The sequence below is a fragment of the Tasmannia lanceolata genome, unplaced genomic scaffold (genome assembly GCF_043159265.1).
Source record: "Tasmannia lanceolata isolate RefF3 unplaced genomic scaffold, GAP_Taslan_0.1 ptg000015l, whole genome shotgun sequence".
Lineage (NCBI taxonomy): Eukaryota > Viridiplantae > Streptophyta > Magnoliopsida > Canellales > Winteraceae > Tasmannia > Tasmannia lanceolata.
Window position 1 is genome coordinate 34,361,212 of NW_027518692.1, and position 25,968 is coordinate 34,387,179.

General features: G+C 37.8%; 1 protein-coding gene across 1 annotated transcript; it reads left to right on the forward strand.

Annotated features, from left to right (window-relative positions):
• Nucleotides 1-1,551: 1,551 nt before the first annotated feature.
• On the forward strand, nt 1,552-19,954 carry LOC143846788 (putative ubiquitin conjugation factor E4). The gene is made up of 17 exons (XM_077355352.1): nt 1,552-1,725; nt 1,886-2,804; nt 5,728-5,932; nt 6,296-6,444; nt 6,568-6,832; nt 7,787-7,939; nt 10,283-10,486; nt 10,610-10,722; nt 10,815-10,929; nt 15,748-15,837; nt 15,954-16,157; nt 17,175-17,270; nt 17,422-17,544; nt 18,034-18,126; nt 18,265-18,429; nt 19,077-19,166; nt 19,270-19,954. Exons 2-17 carry the CDS (start codon nt 1,936-1,938, stop codon nt 19,447-19,449), a joined length of 3,114 nt encoding a protein of 1,037 aa, XP_077211467.1. The 5' UTR covers nt 1,552-1,725; nt 1,886-1,935; the 3' UTR covers nt 19,450-19,954.
• Nucleotides 19,955-25,968: the final 6,014 nt, after the last annotated feature.

Genomic DNA, 25,968 nt, shown 5'->3' on the forward strand with positions numbered 1-25,968 from the left:
ACCGAACCGAAATTTGAATCGGTTTGGTTTTACCAAACCAAAACCGAACCAAAACTGAATTTTCGGTTCGGTTTCGGTTCGGTTCCGCCAATTTTGCCACCCTTTACTCATAATAATTGCAAATATTCGGTTTCGGTTCGGTTTGATACCCAAACCGAACCAAACTGAAATTTGAATCGGTTTGGTTTAACCAAACCGAAACCGAATTTTCGGTTCGGTTTCGGCTCGGTTCCGGTTCGGTTCGGCCAATTTTGCCACCCCTAGTGGCGACCAACACCGAAACCACATAAAACCGAAATTGTCATTTATTTCAGTCGAAATTTCGGGTTTTCCGAAATTTGACATAAAAAATCTGTTTTTTAAATATTAATTTAATATTTCACTGAAATTTCGGCCGAAATTTAATAATGAATAAAATATTGTTTTTTTGGTACCAGATTCCGACCGAAATTTTGAATTCGGTCGAAAATTTGAAATTTCAAGGTCCGAAACCGGTACTGAAACCGAAAATTTAAACCTTGGCTCCATCACATGGACGGTTTGGCAGCCCTCCCCTTCCTTCATTCACATTTTTTTGACTTTTTTAGACAAAGGCACCCATTCAACCCACATATTTACAATACTACCCAATCTTTTATGCTTTTTCACAAAGGCACCCATGAGGGCTACATAATTACAATCCTACCCCCCTCCTTTATGCTTTTTAGCAAAGGCACCTATTAAAGCCACATAATTTTGATCCTACCCCCCTCTATGCTGTTTAAAAAAAATAAATTCTATAGGGTGATCTTAACCATCAGATTTAAGAGGAGCAGCATATTATAGAAACCTCTATACATTGGACAGCTAGGATCAGCCTATAGAAATGATTTTTGAGGCACAACTTTTTGATGTTGTGTTCCATCACATGGACGGTTTGGATCAACCTATGCTGTGGTCCGTACAGTTCTTTGTCGGCCCATGCATCGCACAGAGTTTTTTACCAGTATATTATATAGCAGAAGGGAAAAAGGAGACAATGTTTTGATTTTTTCCTAGAATTACACATCACTTTTTTTGACTTTTTTAACAAAGACACCCATTCAACCCACATATTTTCAATCATACCCCCTCCTTTATGCTTTTTAACAAAGGCCCACATTAAAGCCCCATAATTTCAATCCTACCCCTCTCTTTTATGCTTTTGTAATTAAAAAAAATGGACGTTTTTGCTTCGCAAAATTACGGATTGTGTGTATCTGTTACATAATACTACGGATTTTTGTGAACACATAACATAATACTACGGATTTAGGACGTCTTTCAAAATATTGACGAATTTCGGGCACTTTAAGAGGAATAACATATTATGGAAACCTCTATAGATTGGAGGGTTAGGATCAGCCTATCGAAATGATTTTACGGGCACAACATATTTCTTGTCTTCAATCACATGAACGGTTTGGATCAACCTATAATGTCGTCCGTACAGTTCTTTCGTCGGCATCGCACGGGTTTTTTTTACTAGTTTCTCATATATATGTGATCTCCCAATTCGTCCTTTCACCAGCTTTCCCTTTGCCATCAGACTTCGTTTCCAAGTACCCAGTTGCAATAAATCTATTTACAGCTCGAATTACCTCTCTATTGGCGACTACAAAACCCTAATTCCCAATACCCAGATTCAATTATCTCTCCTTTCCCACTCTAGAAGCTCCGTTAATGGTGAATAAACCTCTCAAATAGGTAAAACCCTCCATACCCATCTGTTTTAGTCTTTATTTTTCATGTTAAAACCCCCTCTAACGGCTATTCAAACCCTCTGAAAACCCTAATAAGGCATCTGTGATAGAGCCCCAATCGCTGCAAAACTCTAATTTATTTCAGCCCTATTTACAAAACCCAGGTACAGTAGTGTTATTTCGGCCTTGAAAAGCCCTAATTTTTAGTACCCAGATGGAGAACTCTCTCTTTCCACCTTCGACGAGCGCTCTAATGGCTACCAAAAAGCCCCAAAAAACACCATCAGAATTCGAAGACATTATACTCCGTAAGATCTTCTTAATCTCTCTCACTGATTCTGCCCAAAACGACTCGAAAATCGTCTATTTAGAGATGACTGCAGCAGAAATTCTCAGCGAAGATAGGCCGCTTGTGCTCAACCGCGATTTAATGGAGAGAATTTTGATTGATCGGCTTTCAATTCAATCCGTTGGCATTGAGCCGCCTTTTTTGTATCTCATTGGATGTTATCGGCGTGCTTATGAAGAGGGGCGAAAGGTTGGTTCAATCAAAGATCAGAATTTGAGGTCAGAGATGGAATTAGTAATCAAGCAAGCGAAGAAATTATCGGTTTCATATTGTCGAATCCATTTGGGTAATCCTGATATGTTTGGTAGTTCAAATTCAAATGATGAAAAATCTTTGTTGCCTTTGATTTTCTCGGAGGTTTCTAGTACAATTGATGCATTTGGTGGGACTAGTAGTGTTAGTGGATTGAGCTGCCCACCTGGGTTTTTGGAGGAATTCTTCAAAGATTCGGATTTGGATAGTTTGGAGCCAATCTTGAAGGGATTGTATGAAGACTTGAGGGCTAGTGTGCTTAAGGTATCAGCTCTCGGAAACTTTCAGCAGCCATTGCGTGCGTTGATGATGTTGGTCAGTATTCCAAATTGTGCAAACGGTTTGGTTAACCACCCTTGGTGGATTCCGAGAACGACTTATGTTAATGGGCGTGTGATTGAGATGACAAGTATATTAGGACCATTTTTTCATATCAGTGCTCTGCCTGATCAAAGTATTTTTAAGAGCGAGCCGGATGTTGGGTGAGTTAGATTTGATTTATTTGTGGAATTTTCATTTTTTTACTTTGGTTTTGGTTTTGTTTGCCTATGGATATCTTTCACTGGGTATGCTTAGCTTGATATATGGAGTATGTGTTAGAATGCCCTAGGAAATGCATTGGAAGAACTACAAAATGATATAAATATCTATTGTAATTGGCCTTAGAAACCAATTATTGGTATAGTTGGCCCTTTCACAGATGATTTATTTACTAAAACCAAATCTGCAACCTATCCTCTTTTATACGGACATAGGATATATTCGATGAATTCACAGCATAATTTTCATTTAATTGCTGTTATGGTGTCTACATGCATTATCAATTTGTGATTTTATTAAGGTAATATGTTTTTTCTGCTTTGATAACTAGGCTTAATTGGTTAGGGTCATGAAGAAAATCTGTTGGTTTTTTTGTTTTTACTTTAATAATTGATGAAGAATTATGAACGTCTTGATGATCAGGTATTGGTCCTATTGGATTACCTGCTTATGCGTTATATGGTGTCGAGTAAGGTCTACAGTCCTTTAGCAACAACCTTTGGATCCCAAGATTTCCGGTCCCTGACTTTCATATTCTGATACTCGCAGTTGAATCTCAACAGAAGTAGAATAGCAAGTAAGACCTATGTAAAACCATGGTAATGGTGTCACACCCTATGTAAATGGAATCACTCTAGCGACCAAGAGAAACAGAAATCAAGCAACAGCTTGTTACCGGAGTGGTGTTGTCAATCCACCCTACCTTGAATTAAATGTGGCACAATTGGTAACATCAAGGGCTCCACCATAGACCCCAATACAAAATTAATGCTGCTGCCCCATTGATAATCATCTTATGAGCTTAGTTTTTACATTGAACCAATGTTTGGAAGATAGTAGTATGTCACCGATCTTCTTTTTTCTTGCTTAGGTGCAGCAAGAAGGTGTCTCACTACACCAACCAAGGTGGAATCCATATCTATATCTTGAAGATCATCCACCTCATAAGGGCCCATCATAAGGGCCCATATCATGCGGGGGTCGTAACCATCACTTTCTTCTTGCTCCGATAGGAGCTTCGGTTCCATACCGATGTGTACAGCTCTTGTTGGACATTACCAAGCCATGTGCCTCTTTCTCCACACGACAAGCATTTAGTGTCTTTAGAATCTTTGACACGCCTCATGTTATCACCCATGACTTCCTATCCTTTTCGATAAGCAGTTGAAATTTGTCTAGAACCACTGTTGAAATTGGCTGCTCGAGATTCATCTCTTGCATCCAAGGATTGTTCGGGCTACATCAACAAAGGCCGGCAATCCTTTAGAGAACTCCACAAAACAACCAAAGTGTCCACGGTGGGGGAGATATGATTTCAAAAATTGGGATGTACCTCTTTTGAAGAGTATAAGATCTCCTCTCGAATGTTTGATCATGTAATCTCTGATGCCATGTAAAATTTGTCACAATCTAATGTGTAAAGAAAGAAAGTGCCAAACAATTCGTTGGGCTTGTATATTGTGTTATTCATTAATTAGTTACAACCCCAACCACTAGCTTATACAATGAAATAAATTACATTGATTACACGACTTCCAGTAGTTAATAAACACACCATAACATACTCATATGTGCACCGTACTCAAACCTTGCGACTTATCTGTTATTTCCAAGATTAATAACCAAAATCCTAATCACTGTAGTTTCCAACTTAAAACAATGCCCAAATAGATACTAAATCCTAACGGTAGTTGTTCTGAACTTACAAGTTTGGGGTACACCAAAATTCAGAAGCTTACAAGTGTAATGCTGCAAAGGCAAATTACAAATTGAATGCATCACTCTTTTTCTTTTCGACGATTAGTTTGAGGGTAATGCAAATTGGCAATAAAGATTAAATGCGTCTGTATGTTGATTACATTAGGCATAGCGTTTTGTGATTGTTGATATTTTTTAAGTTAGTTTTATTTTATGAATTGAAGAGCAGCGAAATAGAACTTACTGTAACATACTAGGATTGGTTTTGTTCTTCTGTCTCAAATAAGTGATCATGAATCAAATTTTAAGACTAAATTGGATTTCAATCTAGTTGTCCATGCCACATGTAACAAATGCTGCCCATTAGGATCCATGAAATCATTGTCGGCATTAGACCCTCAGAAATTTTTAGGAATTATGTTATCCCTTTCCACGTCACTTGGTAATAGTTAGGCTGTTGGGACCGTTAAAAAACTAAACCATGAGTAGAAAATCATAACGACATAAAGATTTTTAGTATAGAGGATGGAAAGGAAAGTTGCTTTATTTTTTTTTGAATTGTTGGGAAGGAAAGGAAAGTTGCTAATCTATTATTAACAGTTTTAGGAGGGAAGACAGATTAACTCATCCTCAGAGTTTAATCAATTCATTGCTCAATCTATGTGGGATTTTATGCCATATCTTTGTCATTTCATGTTTTACTGAGATTATTAATGCTTTGATGTTATTTTATTTAATATATTTCACATCATGCCAATATTAAATAGCTTTTAAAAATCCTAGCAATGTGTGCTTTCTTCAAGGCTTCCATTTCTTATGTTTGGACTCTGTAGCAGTGTTTAAAAACTCCTTGACTCGGCAAGGAACTCCCCCGAGTCGACTCCTTTTTACCTCGGCCGCATTCCGCGTTTCACCACATCCGCGTTCCGCGTTTTGCCTTACAGAGTCAATAAACTCCTTTGACTCTCCCGAGTTATGACCTTGTCAACCGTGTTAACCGCGTTCTTGGCCGCGTCCGCGCTGAGTCAACAAGGATTTTTCTTGGCCGCGTTCCGCGTCAAATCCGCTTTTTTAAACACTGCTCTGTAGTCTTGAAATGATTTTGCAGAGTACAGCTGCCTATCTCTGGTTCTCACATTTTATTTGTCTTATTTTCTTTAATACCAGCCTACAGTGTTTCTCAGAAGCATCGACTCGTCGACCAGCCGATTTATTATCATCTTTCACAACAATTAGGACTGTAATGAACAACTTGTATGATGGCCTCACTGAAGTTCTTCTTGCTCTCCTTAAAAATACAGATACCCGTGAAAGTGTTCTTGAGTATCTTGCAGAGGTGATCAAGAGAAACTCGTCTAGGTCTCATATACAGGTGATTTGCTTTCTGAGTTTAATATTTGCCAGTTACAATAAAGATGCATGAAGAGCATTATATGTCAAACAAAACTATCCAAGAGAAATAAATTCCTCAGTTTTTTTTTTTGAAAATGTCTTTTTTTTAAGCTAGAGATGTTTTAATCCCATTCTTTTCACTCGACCTTTTTCTGCCATCATATGACATACCTAACTATGGCCTACAGAATGGGACCCCATGAAATCAATACTAGATTCCAATGGAAAATATATGGGTCCACATAAATGATGCGGGACCAAGGTTTAAAGGTCCTGATATATCGGCTTATGTACATAATTGGTCAGCTTATGCAACCTTGTATTGCTACATAATTGGTCGCAGGTTGATCCCCTATCTTGTGCGAGTTCTGGCATGTTTGTAAATCTCAGCGCGGTTATGCTTCGGCTTTGCGATCCCTTTTTATCAAATTTAACTAAGAGGGATAAAATTGATCCGAAATATGTGTTCTATGATAGCAGATTGGATTTGAGGTGAGACCCGAGATTTTTAAAAAATTTGAGTTAGACCTTTCTGTGCTTCTCTATTTGTGCACGATATTTTTCCTTGATAATATTTTTTTTTCTGCCTTCTAAATTGGTTATCATGTGTATTAGAGGGTTGACAGCTCTTCATGCATCATCTGAGGAGGTTACTGCTTGGATTGACAAAGATAATTCTGAGAACCGAGTATTACAATCTCAAGAGGCCACAAGCTCTGGCAGTAATACTGGAGTTTCTGTTCTTTCTAAAGCCAAGCCAATGTCGAGTTGTGCCGGGAAACCTAAATATCCCTTTATTTGCGAATGTTTCTTCATGACAGCACGCGTCCTCAACTTAGGGCTTTTGAAAGCATTTTCTGACTTTAGGCATCTAGTTCAGGTAAGACAGATGCCTTACGTACATTGTAGTAGCTTTTTATTACTTTGACCTATTTTAAGATTTTTCTGAAACTCCCATTCCTATTTCTGGATCTCTGTCAACTTTTGTCATCATTTTAACTTGTCAGTTGTGAGTATGAAAATTATATTGAATTTAAATCGTAAGACGACCTTAAGAAATCAAATTGTGAACTGCAAGAACTTTCGTTGTTTTTATAGAAGCAATGAAAATATATAAGTACTACCAAATCCTGGAACAATAAAATATGACACAATAAACCACTTTCTAACTTTCTGCATCTACCAGTTTTAAAGATCCTTGGCATTTCTATACATTAATGAACTCCTCTATAGATTATCCAACTCGAACATAAGAAAGGAATTAATCCTAGCATGTTATCTACAATAATTTTCATTTCCTTTCAATTCATAAGATAAAACTAAATTCAAAAGTGTTTACAATAAAAAACTGATTCACCTTCTATTTCTTTTTGAATTCTATAATTTATGTAGATTTTTTAAATGCGATTCTAAATGAATCAAGAATTTTCATGGTTGACTCATAGGGTATGAATTTTAAACCGTAGGATTTTAATTTTTTTAACAGCACTGCTCACCTTTTGAAGCCAGTAAATCAGCGACCGTGGGTATTTTCATTTTGTTTATTAGTATAAGATTATCCTTTTGTTTCTATTGGGAGGTTGCGTAAATATTTTTTTCCTTTGATATTGATTGAAGTATTTACATGCCCAATTTACTACAGCCCCAGCCAGACTTGTCCTGATAAGTCATTTTCCAGTTTCCAATGTTGTTGTAATGTATTGTGGGGTAACAAAATTAGATATTTCTTCTTCGAGAAGCTGCAAGAGGCTAGGTCTCAATTTCTTTATGCATTTCTTCAGGTATTGGGGTTTCCTTTGGTAATGCTGATCTGTTGTTATGAAATCCATTCCAGGACTTATCTAGGTGTGAAGAAACTCTTTCCACTTTTAAAGAAATGCAGGGGCAAGGAGCCTCGCCCCAAATAGAGATGGATATAGCTCGCCTTGAAAAAGAAATTGAGTTATATTCACAAGAGAAGTTATGTTTTGAAGCTCAAATATTAAGGGTATGTTAAATTGGAATGTTTGTCATTGGCAACTCTCCTTTTGTAAATTTATTTACTTGAAGTTTTTTAAGGTATTATTCATCTGATTTTATTGGGAAATTGGGTTCATCATAATCCGATTGGCCATTATTGTTGTGAACTGTGCATTTGTATGTGATTTTGAACTATATCCTTTTGTAGATGAAAGAAAAAGAATTTGGCTATTTCCATTCAAAAAAAGAAAAAGAAATTGGCTATCTTTTGCATAACATTTTAGAGTGGTAGCTATTGCCTATTAGTAATGGTAGATTGTGCCGACCATTTTTAAAAATTTGGTTTTGGTACCATGCCATTTAGGAATACAACTCTTTTTTGGTTGAAATATTCGGGAAATATTCCCTTTGTTGAAAAAAAAAATCCAGGAAATGGAAAAATAAAAAATATATAATGTATAAGATAAACTTGAAAAACACTTCAGTAACATATTGAGCAGCTGAGAAGACACCAGTTTCACAGCGGTCCCTCTCAGCTCTCCCTATTGCATCACAAGCATGGTTTTAAATTTCGACCGAAATCCGAAATTTCGGACCGAAACCGAAATTTCGGACCGAAACCGAAATTTGGCGAAATTTTGGATTTCGGCCTTTGACCGAAATTTCAAGAAAATGTAAATTTAAAAAAAAAAAAAAAAAGTGTTACAAAATTTTGGCCGAAATTTCGAAATTTATTCAATACACTTTTTTAATTTATTACCAAAATTTGACCGAAATTTCAGAAATTCCAAGTACCGAAACCGGTACTGAAACCCAAATTTAAAACCATGGTCACAAGACAACGTCAATAAAGTTTTTTTTTTTTTTTTTTTCCAAGACAAACAGCATAACTTTTTGATAAAATGAGTACAACTAGTGGTCTATTAATCCACATCATAGATTTATGTATTTAGTAATGTTTTACAGATTAGTAATAAAAATTAAAAATGAAATATTACTTATGGCTTAGTAGTTGATGTCAATAGATTGCATGGATTTAGTTCCAAATCCAATCATCAATGATGCTTCACATATTATTATAGACAATATTTGTGGACACGGACATGAGTGTCACGTGTCGACACGGACACGGAGTGTCGGACACGGCAAACCCCCAAACTTTAGAAACGGGGACACGGCTAAAATAGAAAGTATATGTGATCATGATCTGTGGATATGGATCCGTGTGTCCATTTTCGACATTGATACGAGTTGTCTAAATGAGGTAAACACAATATTCAGTAAAAAAACATAATGTCACACTTGACACGGTACAAAAACATGTCCACACACCCACATTAAGTCTAACATTTCCAGCAATACAACTAAAAGTGTCCAAAGGAGTGTCGACACGTGTGGACACGGGTGTCGTGTCGGACACGGCAGGACACGTGAGTCAGCCATAAATTCGAAGTGTCGGCCAAATCATAGTAGACAATGAAAGAATCATTAGAAGCAATAAAAAGAATTAAAAAACCTTGTCATAATGGGCAAAGTAGGTGCTTCATAACTTCCTACATTGTCATCATGCCACTAGTCTAGTTCTTTCAACATGTTAGCTTGATAAAGCTATATTTAGATTTTGCTAATTTTGTTTTCTAAAACATGTGAAATATAGATTTTCGGAAACTCTAGGTTTTTACAAGTTGTCAATTGTGACTGTGACACTCTTAAACTCCAGTCCCCTCTTTGTGAGTTTATAATCAGGAAATCAGGTATGTCTCAAGTTTTCCATGGATATTTTCTTTTTCCTAGTTTTCTTGGAGTTTGATGGCTTAGTATACCTGACGTAAAAAAGTATTAGATGTTAGTTTTTTTTAAGCACCAAATTCCTTACAAGTTCATGGGCTGTCATTTTTTTCTCAAAAAATGCTTTTCCTTATTATTCTTATTAACTTTTGGGTGTGTCAGTATTATATGCTATTACCAGTTTACGCTTGAAAGGTCCAAGCCTATCAGTATATAGATGTATAGTTGTATGGTTGCAATTTCCCCTTCAAAATCTTTACAATTTTATGAACTAATTGGTGGTAACAATACTTTTAAAATTTTTTTTTTTACTGTGACAATGAAAAATTTAATTTCACTGTTATTTTTTTCTTTCATGTGTTTTTGGAGTACAAACAGCCATTACCTTTTATTAATTAACTAAAGATGCTTGTAAGATGTAAATCGGGAACTGGGCTTGTATTTTTATAACTAACTAAATCACAAGATACTAAATCACTTCATATATTTTATGACAACCATTTTCAAGTTTGTCTACTATGCGATCTGTGGTCAATTATCTAGTTTGAACCATACTCATGCTAATTGGTTTTCTTTGTTGAAGGATGGAGCACTTGTTCAACGTGCACTATCTTTCTACAGGTTAATGGTTGTTTGGTTGGTTGGTCTTGTTGGCGGCTTTAAAATGCCTTTGCCATCAGAGTGCCCAATGGAATTCGCGTGTATGCCGGAGCACTTTGTTGAAGATGCCATGGAATTGCTTCTTTTTGCTTCTCGAATCCCAAAAGCTTTGGATGGTTTTTTTCTGGTGCGTGTTCCTATTGCAGCTGTATCTCTTAAATATATTGTTTGTCTTTATCATCAAGGGATTGACATCCTTACTAAGTCTTATTGATCTGCATTATTAAATTTTTCTCTTCTTTTATTCCAGGATGATTTTTTAAACTTCATTATCATGTTCATGGCAAGCCCATCATATATCAGAAACCCCTATTTAAGAGCAAAGATGGTGGAAGTATTGAATTGCTGGATGCCAAATAGGAGGTGGATGTCTCCTTGCAGACTAATCAAATACTTACATGTAAACTTGCAGATGAAAGGTATATTATTTAACATCTCATTTGTTTCACGTCCAGTGCTTCATCTGCTACGGCTACCCTTTTTGAAGGCCACCAACTATCTCTCGAGTATTTAGTTCGCAACCTTCTAAAGCTTTATGTGGACATCGAGTTCACGGGTTCTCATACACAGGTGATTTCTGCTCATATTTTTGTCGCTTGGTAACAAAACATTTTTTTTATACATGCATACAGCATTGGTTATTATTCTTTTCTTCTTTTACCATCTGCATTTTAACGGAAACTTGATTCACATTAACCTATAAATCCCTAATATCATACATAGTCATAGCATCCCAATAGCATTCAAATACTATTGAAATTTCTTAGTTGACCAAAACCATCCATATTTCAATATATATTGCACAGCATATGCCTAATGTATCAGTATTGATGTTAAGAACTTTAGTTGAACGGCAACTGAATGAAAATAACATACCAGTTTTCATAGGGAATAATCGGGCCTTGATATGGAGCTGTCTTTCATCCTTGTCCAACAACTCTTCTTGATAATATGAGATATATCCTTTTATTATTAATTTTTGGAAAAGTAACATTTTATTAATCAAGCAATCGAGGTACAGACGTGGGTTCAATTTGTCCCACAAAAACGCCCACAGCCACAGAACCCATACGTGCTGCAACCCACTTGCAGCAAACAGAAACACTACTGCCGACCCCGTGCCTGCAGCAACCCCCCTGCTACAGCAAACAGAAACACAGCATTGCTCCACTATAGGGCCTGAAAACTCTATAATTTTCTTCTGCAAGCTCTCATTTTCCAACTTATCTGCATGGGATATATCCTTTTATTTCCCTCATTTTCCAACTTTATCTGCGTATGATATTTCCATCCACTAAATTATCTTTTCCACCCCATGACTTATTTTTTTCTTTTAAATCTGGATTCAACATTTGTGGAACAAGCTGGAGGATTGTGAGCATAGAACAGTCATAGCCTGGGAGTGGAGTCCGCCCGCACTTGGCCTCCTGAAGCTCAACTTTGATGGCCCTCCCCCCCCCCGTGCGGACTATTTGGGATTGGGGGGCCTCACAAAGTGGCCCTTTTCGGGTCCCATCCGGGTGTCAGATTTGAATGAGGCAGAACTGAGAGCAGTTCTCCAAGGTCTAAGGATATTGGAACTGTGTATTCGTGACCAAGTTTCAGTGGAAGGAGATTCCATGAATGTCATTCGTTGGTTGAAAGGATCATCGTCGCCCCCTTGGAGATTAGCGCATTGTATGGATGAGATTAGGGACCTCATTGAAGGATAAAAGATTTCTTTCCATCCTGTGCAAATAGTGAGGCATATAGGCTTTGCTAGAGATGGAGTAAATAGGGCAAGTTTGGAGGTTCTTTATTTTCTTCCCCCTTGAGGGTTTTCATTGTATTGCATTTTAGCTTCTTTTTTCACTTGTATTGGCCATCTCGGTCACAGGGTTTTCCCCTATCTCTCTTAATTTTAATTAATTAATCATTAACATTAAAAAAAAAAAACTGGCTTCAGCATTAGGAAATTGCTTTTAATCTTTTAAAACCGACATCAGTGGTAAGCACCTTTTTCTTTTTCCCCCAAGAAAGCCAAGGACAAAGTAGAAATAGCAGCTAGTAGTTGTTATCAAGGTTGCCGGAGCGGGAAGCGAAGGCTCTCAGGAGCGGGAAGGGTCATAGAATTTTTTTTAATTGCTAAATATTTAAAAAAAAAATTAAAAAATTTAAAATTACTAAAAAAAATATAAGAAATAATTTATTTTTGAAAAGTGACAATTTATTATAATATGGTTGGGAAAAGGTGTCCCCACATGCTTACAAGTAATAATAATTATATGAACCAAATATTTTAAAAAAGCACTTTTTATTAAAAGATCCGACATTTACTTAAAAGAAAATCGCTATAAGAAGAAATGCTTGTGTTAACCAGTCTGTTGACTAGTGCCTGACAACATGAAATTTTTTTAGAAAACTAATTATGAGATTTTTTTACTGTACTTTTGAGATTTAATAATGTTTGGACATGATAGAATTTATGAATTTTAAAATTAGATTAGAAAAATACCCCATCGTTTGGAAGCTAAGATTTTGACCCGACTCGTTTTTTTTTAAATTTTGTATTAGAACTTGAAAGTTGACTTTTTATTCTATTAGATTTGGGTCTTGAAACTGTTTTTAATAGATTCAAATGGGGGTATTCCCTTATTTACATGTAAATCTTAAGTAAATGGACATTTACTTAAATTACTTTACATGTAAATACTAAGAGGAGGAAGAGAAGAGAACCACCAAGAATAGAAGATGACTAGCAAGAGACAAGGAGGGTTGATAGGAAACACGCTTCCTATAGAGTGGGATACGTATTTCCCATAGGGTGGGAATCGCTTTTCCCACGTTTCCGAAATGGGATTCCCAAAAATTGGGGATTCGAGAAGATTCCCGCTTTTGAATCGCGATTCCGCATTCTAAGTAGAGATTCCTGCTTCATTGGTTGTCAAATCCCCCAACCCACGCACCCGCACAAACAATCTCTCTCTCTCTCTCTGATCAATTTCATGCGGAGTAAGAATCTCATTGCCAGCCAGCTATCTTCGACCAGCCTGCCGGCTATCTCCAACCAGCAGTTGTTCAACCATGGAAAAGGAAACGGCGAGATTGCCGTCATCTCTTTGTTTGTCTCTCTCCGTTTCTCTCTGCGTACCAACTAGGCCAACCCTACCAAAGTAACGACTAAGAAAAATCAGCCGGTTTGCATTCTTCTTTTTAACTATATGAAAAAAAGTAAAAGATGTAAAACTAGCTGCATAATATTCCACCCCTTCTCCATGGAAAGAGGTTGCTGAACAAGACACTACACTACAGAATGCCGCTCCTTCTGTAAACCCTAGCAAAGTCTAAAAAGCAAGAACTCAAAATGCCGTATTGTCATAAATTAGGAAACGTGAAGCACATTTCATATGGAAACATGATCTCAACCATAGTTGCCGGAAACTCCTTGGACAAGTGGGAAACCCGTTTCCCCTAAAATGCGTTTCTCGCGGGTGGGAAACTTGTTTCCCCTAAAATGCAGGAAACACGTTTCGGAAACGTTTCCGAAACATGATAAAAAAAAATTGAAGAAATGTTTCCGAAAGGCATGGGAAGCATATGAAAAACTTATGTAAAACATGCGTGATAAACATATGCAAAACTCGTGGAAAATGCATATGAAACATGTGAGAAACACATGTGGAACTTACGAAAATCATTTTGGAAAAACACATAAAAAATTGTGGAATAGATGTTAAAAAAGGAAACAGTATCATATATTGTAATAAAAACAAAACTAAGAAAAATTCAAATAGAAAATTGAAATTAACAAAATTTAAATGTACAAAACCACACATTTCGTGTTTTCTTTGTGTTTCATGTGTGTTTTTTCTATTGTTTCTGAAATGCTTCTAATGCATTTCCTAATCTTTTCTCGTTTCTCGTTTCCCTTATATTTTTCCCATGTGTTTCCCGTTTCCTTTTCACGTTTCGTTTCTCACCCAAGTAACTATGATCTCAACAAAGTACTGCTAAATGTGCTCAATATTTCCATGGAAGTGCAAGTAGCAGTAGATCTGCCTAAAAAACAACTATTGTGCTTACACGTTACGCATGGGATACAAGATCGAACCCGTTGATCCGAATGGAAACCATAGGCCGGCCAAATGCCATTTAGAACACCTTGATCGGATGATCTTAGGCCCCTTATCCATTAAACCTAGATCAAGCCTCTTTAGGGTTGCGCAAAAAAAGCTAAACCATCGATTTTTGTCCTCCTTTATCTTACACATCGGATGTCTGTTCGAGATGGGACCTAGTCCACGTGCACAGCGGTCTTGAATCTTGTCATCTTGATCTCACAGACTTGCCCCCATATGCCCTCTTGTTAGTTCCAAAAATTGCCTTCTACCGTTGATCATAAGAGTGACTTTCTGCATGTTCCTTCTCTTACTATAACTATCTATTGTACAATCATGTAATGTACAGATCACAATATGCATGTTTTTGCATATTGTAGCATTATGTTATACATGTTCTTGCATATTGTGGCATGGAAATGCTTGTATTCTTAATATATAGAGATCACACATTCCTGAGAAAAGTGAAACTGTGTTCTGATGGGGAGGGACCACGCTCTTAAGATGGTTGGGACCATACTCCCTCATGAACACTCTAAGCTTGCAAGTTCGTGGTACTGGGAATGGGTTTGCCAACCTAAGTGGGCGAACCTCTATGCTTTTTTTAACTTTTAATCTCCACATTGTCACAATGGTGGGGATTGTAATGCTATTATCATTGTTTGTGTTGTACAAATGTCTTCTATTCTTGCATTATTCAGGCACCCTAGCGGACTAATCTGCGCGACACACATGGGGGTTCAGGGGTAGCGCGCCTTGGAAGGAAAAATTATTTCCGGTTTTGCGCTAAAGGGTATTTCGGTTAATTTCTTGGTGTAGTGGCATTGATATATAAGTCACATATTAGGTTACGGTTTGATAGGGTTTTCCTTTTTTTTTTTTTTTGGGGGTGATTTCTTGTCTGAGAAGGAGAGTTTGTAACCCTAAACCGAAATAGTGAAACTCCTCCCGTGGACGTAGGCACATTGCCGAACCACGTAAATCTTGTGTTCTTGTTTTTGTGCGATTGTGTTTCTCTCGTCTCATCTTGACGTTTTGCTGTATATCGAGCTTGATCCTATTTGTGAAGGTTTTTCTCGGTTTTCTACAGTCTGATCTTTGGTTCTCAAGTATTTTCATACTAAAGGACTCCGGCTTTGATATTCCAGTCCTAGCATGGTGGGCACATGAAAATTTTTTCCGACATTGTTGCAGGGATGCAGATTAGAATGTTTAGCCGTACTGCAAAACTATGAACTTTAATTTTGTTATGTTTTTGTATTTCTTGACTTGATTATTTGTCTTTGCACAGTTTTACGACAAGTTCAACATTCGCCATAATATTGCCGAACTTCTGGAGTATTTATGGCAGGTACCTAGTCATCGTAACGTGTGGAGACAGGTAAACATCTTGATAGCAGTTGCTTCAATTTCCAACTTTATGGCTTTCACACCTAAGCATTACAGCATATCTCTGTGCTACTGTGTTCTCATTACTTTGCGTATATATTGACCCAGATTGCTAGAGAAGAGGAGAAGGGGGTGTATTTGAACTTTTTGAATTTCCTCATTAATGATAGCATCTATCTCCTTGATGAAAGTCTAAATAAAATTCATGAACTTAAAGAGATGGAAGCCGAGATGTCTAATTCTGCCGAATGGGAACAGAGACCACCTCAAGAGAGGCAGGAGAGAACACGCCGATTTCATTCTCAAGAGAATGTGAGTTTTATAGCTTTGTCAAATAAAAAATTTCATATTAACTGAAATAGTTTCTTCTATATGCGTGATAACGCTTATAGAATTCATACTTAATTCAAGTGAGAATTGTTCAACTACTATACATAAGCTCAGATCTTTGTCTCGGTGTTTCTAGACTATCCTAGTTGATAAATCTGATTCGTTATCTTGGTTCAATTCTACATAAGGAAGGAGAGATTGAAGTGGATTTTAACCATAGAATAAGAGCAGGTTGGTTGAAGTAGAAGCTTGCCTCGGGATTTCTGTGCGACCGTTAAATCCTGACCAAGTTGAAGGGAAAGTTTTATAAGACAGTTATGAGGCCAACCATGTTGTACGGCTCAGAATGTTAGGCCACCAAGAAGCAGCATGTGCAAAAGATGAGTGTAGCGGATATGTGAATGCTTAGATGGATGTGCAGCAACACAAGGTTAGAAATAATTAAAAATGAAGACATTCGTAAAACGATGGGGGTGGCACCAATTGAGGAGAAGATGAGAGAGCACCGCTTAAAATGGTTTGGACATATCCAATGTATGCCTTTGGATGCTCCAGTGAGAAGGGGCGACTCGTGCCAAGTTGATGGAGTAAAAAGAGGTAGGGGCAGACCGAAAACAACTTGGGCAGAAACAGTGAGGAAAGACTTGATAGTTAGGAACATAACAGAGAACATGACCTTGGATAGGATAAAATGGAAGAAAATGATCCACGTAGAAGAACCCAACTAGAGCCAAGATTAGAGCCGGGTAGATTCCTTTCACCTTCTTCATGAAATTTTTCTAAAGGATTCATTTAGCCGACCCCAACTAGTTTGGGACAAAGGCTTTGTTGAGTTCAGTTGAGTGGTGAGAGATGGATTTGATTGTTTCGTTAGATAAAAATTTTAGATGATCGCAGAATTTCTCGTAGAATTCAATTTTCTCGATTGTAGTATAGGGCATAACTTTTGTTTGTTTTTATTTGTTGTTTTTAATATTATTATTTGTTTTATGTGCCTAGATTATCCGAATTGACATGAAATTGGCAAATGAAGATGTCGGGATGCTAGCATTTACTTCTGAACAGATTACTGCTCCATTCCTACTCCCTGAGATGGTATGTATTTTTCTTCTTACATTTTTTGTCTTTTTAAGCTGCAATAAGGCTCTAGGTTAGCTGGAGCTATATACTCTTATTTTTACTATTGCGTTTTCATCATCTTATTTTCTTTTTAATTTGAATTATTCTTTTTCGCTTCTTATTATAGGTTGAAAGAGTGGCAAATATGCTGAATTACTTCTTGTTACAACTCGTCGGTCCCCAACGAAAAGCCCTTAGTCTAAAAGACCCTGAAAAATATGAGTTCCGGCCAAAGCAATTGCTAAAGCAAGTTAGTATTACATAACCTCTCATTAAAATGCGGTTTACTTTTTTTTTTCTCCATTCCTTTTTTTGTAGTAAATGAGCTTTTTATCTTAGCACCAGTTGTTTCTTACAAATAAAAAGGAGTTGGTACCCAGGTTCACTAATCAGCCAAGTTAATCACCCTTATCCATCCAAAACACTGAAAGGGTTGCTTCATTCTCTACGTTTCTCTTATACAAAAATGGCTAACCATAAACCCAATGCCGAGATGTTTCTCTTCCTACAGCTGAACTCAAAAACCAAAAAATTATTGGGAATCCCACCTTTATTTTATCACTTTTCCATATTTTTCATGAATTGATACCACCTATATATTGATGATTTTCATTACTCATCCAAGTTAAACCTGGAAATCAAGAGCAAATCCCAAGTTGATTTTGATATTTTAAACATTGAGTTAATATCTATATCATCCTACGAGTGAGAACTAATGATGTGAATAATTTACTGGAAGATTGTCGACATCTACGTTCATCTTGCAAGAGGAGACGAGGAAAATATTTTCCCCACCGCCATCTCAAAGGACGGCCGGTCATACAATGAACAGGTACTTCAATTGAGGAAAAGATATGTCCATTACGGAGGATTTGTTACAATTTGTATTTCGATGTTTCGTTTTTCTCTCCATCTCATCCAGATGAGATGGTTGATTTTATATAATCTGATATTTCCCAGTTTGCCCCAGTTGTTTGCTGCTGCAGCAGATGTTATGAGGAAAATAGGTGAAGATGGAAGGGTAATTCAGGAATTTGTTGAGCTTGGCGCTAAAGCAAAAGTTGCAGCTTCGGAGGCAATGGATATCGAGGCTGCCCTTGGAGACATACCAGACGAATTTCTCGACCCAATTCAGGTATGTTTGATTTTTCATGATATACTAGGCAGATGTGGAAATAAATGAGAACTTAAAAATTCTCTCAGGGTGTTTCGTGATCACTTTATACAAGTGGAGAAACACATTTCTCTTCACCAGTTTTAAGCCATTCATTTCTGAGAGTGGAAATGTTTTTTGGTCCGCTATAATGCATTTCTTAATGATTGGACTAGAATCAACATTGATTTTGAGTAGTTCACAGACAATGATTTGTAATTGGAGTGGTGGTGAGGAATCGATTAAGCGGTTGAAAATAACGTGCTCTGGCATGATTGAAGTACTCTCATGTTTCAATATGAAATGTTGGGAAGTGGCTAAGAGAACACATAAGAAATCGGAAAAGAACTTCCTCTGTTCCATTATTAACTTGTTTTGGAAACGAATGCAATACGAGAAAAGATTTCCTTCGTTTTAGTACTGATTTAGTTTTCTGCAATATGATTCTTGTTTGGTGATTTCCTTTTTAAGGGAACATGATTATTTATTTTCATTCCCTTTCTTTCCAAAACTAGATGTAAATCCTTTACACTTTTGAGAAATGCCAGCTGAAGAGCAAGATTTGACCATTCCACTTCTGTTTACTATCAGTCTTGGCAAGCATACTTACAACCTCTTTGTTGTTGCAGTACACTTTGATGAAGGATCCTGTGATCTTACCTTCATCTAGAATCACGGTAGATCGACCAGTAATCCAGAGACACCTGCTAAGCGATAATGTATGTCACTCCACCTGCTGGTCTCCTCCTATCATACCATTGAAGTTGATTCTCAACATCTAATGCTAAAATTAAGTTGTTCCCTTGCATTTTCTTATATCAGAGTGATCCATTCAACCGTTCGTACCTTACCCAAGATATGGTCATTCCTAATGTTGAACTGAAGGCAAGAATAGAGGAATTCATTAAATCACAAGAGCTGAAAAAGTATGGGCAAGTAATGGACATGGAAACAACTGAGGCCACTCTACAAACGGTAAGTGGTAAAAGTACATACAGTTGAGGAGGAACTATTTCTATGGTGGAGCGTGGTAAAGTTGCGTCAGTTCAATATGACAATTTAACTTGAGGCAATGCAATATGTTTGTGTACACAGATCGATGTCATCTTTCCATTGAACATTCAAAATTTTAGGTAGCAATCACTTGAAAAGTTGTTTGTCTAGAAAATGACATTGGTTCCTTGGTGTAGAGCTTTTTAAAATTTTATGTTTGGCTTTATATCTCACAAAGTCCGAGATGGGTTCGAAGAAACAAGAATGGTTTTGTTGTTGGGCTCGTATTTTACTAATGTATTTTGAAATCTTTAGACCAGCTTGATTCTGTCGACATCTTTGAGATCAGCATGTGGGCATCTACAGTTCTTATTTGAATATGTACATAAACATTGGGAGAGATTCAACATTGAGTGCTTCATTTTGGGAATGTTGGAAAATTGATTCAGAGATGAGACTGGATTTTTTTATATTTCCTTGGAATGCAAATTAGAACTCCTTTTGCGTCATCAAAGATTGTGTTATTTGAATCAAAATAGAAGGGCTTGTGTATTGTCAAATGTTTGTTTGCAGGTTTGAAGCAAGATCTCCCATGCTTGTTTGTAGATTTCTCAGTCACGAAAAAGATGTCAAGACTCCCTTTGAATTTACTCGACATTGATCAATGAATTTTTATGGACTGTTTTAGTTTGTAAAATCGTTTAGAATCCAGTAGGAAACATGCATTATCTTGACAGAAAACATACATTACCCGGAAAGCCCCCCTTGTTGTTCTACTTAAGTGTAGGCATCCAAATGCTTCTTTCTAAATAGCCATACCCTATAAAAGAGAGATTTTATAGGGAAATGTTATCAGCACTACTGTATTTTGATGAGGGCACTCCTCACTTTATTAAAAGTGCAGTATGGCCCGCACCATAGGATGATCCAAACCGTCCATTAGATGAGCCACGGTCTAAATAGGGTGTGCCCCAAAAATCATTACCATAGATTGATCCTAACCCTCCGATCTGAATGTTAGAGGGTTGATCCTAACCCTCTATAGATCGGAGGGTTAGGATCAACCTATGAAAATAAGTTTTGGGGCACAACCTATTTAGGCTGTGGCCCATCTAATGGACGGTTTAGATCATCCTATGGAGCGGGCCATACCGTACTTTTAATAAAGTGAGGAGTGCCCTCATCAAAATACAGTAGTGCTGATAACATTTCCCATTTTATACGGTGTGCTTGATTGAAGTATAATATGTTATGTGACATATGATCAGGAGCTATATATGACAGCTCACGATTCTCTCCCTTGTTCTTACTCTTACCTCTTTTGATAGGATTCCTAAGGAGCAGATCAAGAGAAGATACAGATACAATATAGATACACAGTTTCTTTGAGGGAAACTAACCTCCAAAGCAGAACATAAATTAGATAAAAACTGTTTTTAGACAACAACACATTATACTCATATAGACTTCACCCCACGTTTAACAGCACTCACCCATACTTCCTAGGAACAATGACACTATACCCATCTACTAGACGGTTATCAACTGTTGCAGACTCATTCACATTCAGCCACTTAGTTGCAAACATGGAAAGGTGGGAGAAAACCAAACACATAACATCCTACCCCCCTTAAACATCACCCTTGTCCTCGAGGGTGAACTCAGGAAATCTGATCTTCATATGCTGTGCGTCCTCCCAAGTGGCATCCACTGATGAGAGTTCCTTCCAATGTATAAGAACTTAATCACGTTGCATCCGAGTCAGACGTTCTAGCACAACTTGTCGTTGAGCAATAATATCATCATAATCTTCATTTCTTTTTTTTGGTAAGTAATTGGGGTTAGGCAAGACCCCGACGAAATGCATTAAAAAAAGGAAATGTACAAGAGTTAAGGAGGCTCAATGGCCAGCAAAAAGGGAACAAGCTCCCAGCAATACAAAAGCCAATAAATCAAAAGAGCAGCAAAATAATAGCTAACATTGTGGTCTTCTTCCTAAACCCCTCCTTAGCATTGCTGTGGAGGATTCCCTGGGAGTCCTTTACCTTCGAAAATAATGTTGTGGCTCTCCTGTTTCATTGAGTGCTTGCTGCCTTTCTTGTGGTTCTTCCCTTTTGAGTTAGTTAGGATCATCATCTTCTTCTTCAGTTCATGTTGCACTTGAACCGTTGTTCCCATCTTCTCCTCAAACAAGAAACATGAAAAAGTGTATAATCCTTGATTCTCTTGGCAACTTGAGCTTATATGCCACGGGTCCCTCCCCCCCTTTGAATTATCTCAGACGGCCCATGATATCTCGGGGATAACTTCAAATTTCTTCCAAATGAAAGAGACACCTGCCGATATGGTTGCAACCGTGGGTAAACCAAGTCACCTACTTAAAAACTCTTATATACAGATCATAAAACTGCTTCATATGATTTTGGGCAGCTTGTAATTGAATTTGAAGCTCTTTAAGAATTTGATCACAATCAATAAGGTCCTTGTCAATCGATTTAACTTGAGTTGCACCTAGAACATGGGATAACAAGGTTGGAGGAAGTCGACCATAAACAATTTCATAGGGTGTCTTCTTTGTAGTAAGTATGGATACACATGTTGTAACAGTTCTCAGCACATGTCAACCAACAAACCCATTCTCTAAGCTGTCACTTTTGAAGCATCTCAAGTACATTTCAACTGTTCGATTCACCATATCCGTTTGGCCATCGGTTTGAGGATGTTAAGAAGAAGAGAAATTAAAATCCATACCATGTAAACGGAACAACTCCCTACAGAAGGCACTTGTGAACATTGGATCTCTGTCTCAAACTATGAATTTTGGCATACCATAAAATTTAAAGGGCAGAAGGCATTTTGCGGATGGCCTGTGCATGTCAGAGCAGCCACCTCATAAATGAAGACAAAATCTGCTGAAAAGTGAGCCTGTGCGGCAGACATAAAAACTGATTATTGTAACACACCAGTGGTTAAATAACCCCCAGTACGTATATGTGTTTTAGTGGCAGGCATAAAAACTGCTGCTAATACATATTTACAAGCAGTTTTTATATTTATTTTTATTTATTTTTATATTTTTTTACGGAGGGACATATAGCATGGGGGTGGATCCCCCCAAAAAAAATGACTTGCAAGATTCCTTTTGTCAGTACAACAAAGAGTTTTACTGGCGTTCTTGACGCTGGTAATATACGTTGCAGAAATTATTACGGAAAGTTAGTAAGCGCCCCCCCCCCCCCCCCCCCCCCCCCCCCCAACCCAATGACTAATGCGGCAAAGTGTAAATTAGTCCCGCCCCCGCAAGTGTAAATTCTTGACTCCGCCCTTAGGTGGTAACTTTATGGTAGCGAGAGAAGCTGCCTTAATTCAAGAACAAAGACCAGGAACGAGTTTTTAACATGCTTGCTTTATTTCAAAGTCCATGTAAAAATGAACACAGTCAAGCTGCCTTATTACAAGAACAAAGACCACATATATGTCTTGGTTCATCAGACTATCTTAACTACCTAATCTAGCAAACAACTCAACTCAATTCAACTCAACTCAACTCAACAAAGCGTTTGTCCCAAACTAGTTGGGTTGGCTAAATGAATCCTTTAGAAAAAATTCATAAAGAAGGTAAAAGGAATCTACTGGCTCTAATTCTGGTTCTAATTGGGAATCTACCTAATCTAGCAAAGAAAGATAGATTAATCTAACCTTCTAATGATCCAACAGCCAGATCTTATCAGATATTGTTTGATATGTCCTAACATTAAGCATCGGTCAACTCTGTGGATGCCCAAGCTTTTCCAAACAGTAATTGAGCCATCCACCACATAATTCCGGCAAGGTGGCTGGTAAGCGTGCTATTGGCACCGGGGTCCCAAATCTTGTTAGTGATTTTGGATTTTCAAAATTATATGTTTTGCATGTTTTAGTGTTTTGGAAAATGTTTTATCAAAAGCGTTTGGAAAAAAGAAAATATTTTCTTGGAAAGATTTGCTTTTACAAAAGGATGTAGAAGTGTAGTTGAAAAGATAGTCCCGTACTGGATGAGAGAAAAGAAAGAGAAGGGCTTATAAAGCACTACACTTTTCTATTACTTGTTTGATTGCACATTGGGTTGAACCCATGGTTGGACCCGCGGGACGGTGCAACGCACCGTTCGCACACGCGCGCGCGGCGTGGGCAATGGGCAATGGGCTATAGGGCGTATAGTGGCGCTTTATTGGCGCTTTTTAGGCGCCCTGTAGAGGTGTTTTTCGCATTGAAAAGACACCAGGTGGTCTATAAAATGTGCAGAATTCGGTCATTTCAAATAGAAAAACGAATTGGAAATTCTGAGAGACTTTACACTCTCTTCTACACTCATACAAAATCCCCAAGTATTTCTACATACTGTTTTTCTTTTGTTTACTGTTCTAGATACTGTTTTTCTACAGAAACATTATCTAGAAATTTCTCTAAGGCTTGAAATTTCGGAAGGGCATTTCGGGTTTGATTCCGCTCGTGCTACGCGTCATCAAACATTAGTAGGGCTTCCCTACTAGGCTTCATTGTATCTTGGAGGCAATTCGCGGATCCCCTTTGCACACTACTAGTGGGGGCGAATCTTGTCTTAAGGAAAGTGATATCACGCCTTGAAGCAACAAGTTTCTATTTTCTATAAACAACAGTACCCTCAATTTTCAAACAAATCTTATTGGGCATATCTTGCTGAAAAACATAGTTGACATTGCCTTCTTTTATGAATTGGGTCGTGAGGAGATTGGTCGGATCAGACATGGGTAGGGTGGGATTGAGGATTTTGGTGATGATGGAAAGCCAGGAATATCGAAAATGTCGGGGAGGTGGAGCTTGGCGGTGGTGCTGGAGGCATTATGACCACCCTCACCGTCGCCGCCACCAAGTTCAACGTCCTCGACGTCTTCGACATTCCCGGCTTACCACCATCACCCAAATCCTCAATCCCATCCCAGACATCCTCGATCTGACCAATTCATTCACGAGATAATTCGTAAAAGATCTGACCAATTCCTTCACGAACCAATTCATAAAACACAGCATCGTATCATAGTCCACACCTTCGACGAGGTAGAGTGTAAAGCTCTCGGGGCAATGAATGGCGGCAAGTTTTGTCGTCAGCAATTATCATGGGTCATCTTGAACCCAAATGGATCTGTGAGTTTTAAGAGTAGGACAGCTCTATTTGAAGAACAAATTAAGGAGTTGGGAGATGGGTTGGAGAAAAGTGGGTTTAGGCTTTTGTGGGTGATGAAGAGTAAGGTGGTTGATAGAGAGGAAGAAGTAGAGGAGTTGGAGAAATTGATAGCTGAAGGGTTTATTGAGAAGAATAAGGAGAAGGGTTTGGCGGTGATGGATTGGGTGGATCAAAGGAAGATTTTGGGGCTGATCTGTGAGTCGTTGCAGGTGGAATTCCATGACGAACAGGCAAACTTTAAGATAGCAATCACCAGTGGACAACGTCACAGCCCCTAATAATTTCCGAATGTATTCTAGCTAGAAACGTGTATATAAGGTGATACTTAATGAAAGGGCGGTGATAAATTAACTCCCTTGTAGGATAAATTCACCTCTGTTTTCCGGTTGTGATGTTACAATCGTTACAGTACCTTACACCTGTGCAACCAGTGCGCGCACACACTTAGAGCCGTTGGATACGCGTATTTTAGAATCCTGGATTTGCTCAAAATTGTAGTCGGGAGACGAGATAAGAAAGAGAGGAGTCGTCGTTTTCTGATTTCTAACCCTTCTTTCCAACAGCAAGAGAGATGGCGATCGTCCTATGTTTCCAGGTTTTAGAAATCGCAGGATGTGGGAGAGATTTCTAAAACCTGATTTTCTTAGTTAAAATTCAAGAAGCGTTGCCAGGATTGCCAGGACAGCATACAACAACTTGATCATGAAGCCTGTCTTACACTGTTTTCAAACTAAAACTTGGATTCTAAAATCCGTCTATCCAAACGGCCCCTTAAGGTTGCAACTAGGGTCGGATTCTACCTGACCCAAAAATAACCAGGGCCGGGTTTAGAAATTATGGATCTTAGGTTGGTTCGGGTATTAGGTTGGGTAGGGTCAGGTTTAAAGAAGAAAAAACCCGAAACCTGACCCAACTCATGTAGGTGTACAATGACTTTCTTAAATATCTCTTGAATAATTTGACAAATTATTTTTAATTGTTTTCATTGAGGTGATCATGTTTGGTTGTTTGCAATGTGAAAAAATAGTTTCCTTCTTAAATTTATGCACCTAAATACATGATGAAATAAATTTATGGATTTTTGGTGTGAAAACAATCTCTGAAATTAGTCATTATCCTATGCTAAAAATAAAAACCCGACCCAAGAAAACTCGGGTAGGGTTGGGTTTATGAATCTCAGGTTTGCATATAAAATTAGACCGAACCTGAGCTGAGATAATTTCTCGAGTAGAGTAGGGTTTTAGAAAACTCGACCCGCCCAACCCGAGTTGCAACCTTACTCTCTCTCTCTCTCTCCTTGGGCACACCTTACATAAAAAAGCGTA

What these genes read in the sequence shown, in the direction of transcription:
- LOC143846788 (XM_077355352.1), top strand. Translation starts at nt 1,936, where the DNA reads ATGGAGAACTCTCTCTTTCCACCTTCGACGAGCGCTCTAATGGCTACC. An exon ending in GATAGCAGATTGGATTTGAG is followed by an intron (nt 6,445 to 6,567) that starts GTGAGACCCGAG and finishes CATGTGTATTAG; the next exon opens with AGGGTTGACAGCTCTTCATG. An exon ending in CAAAGCAATTGCTAAAGCAA is followed by an intron (nt 17,545 to 18,033) that starts GTTAGTATTACA and finishes ATTTACTGGAAG; the next exon opens with ATTGTCGACATCTACGTTCA.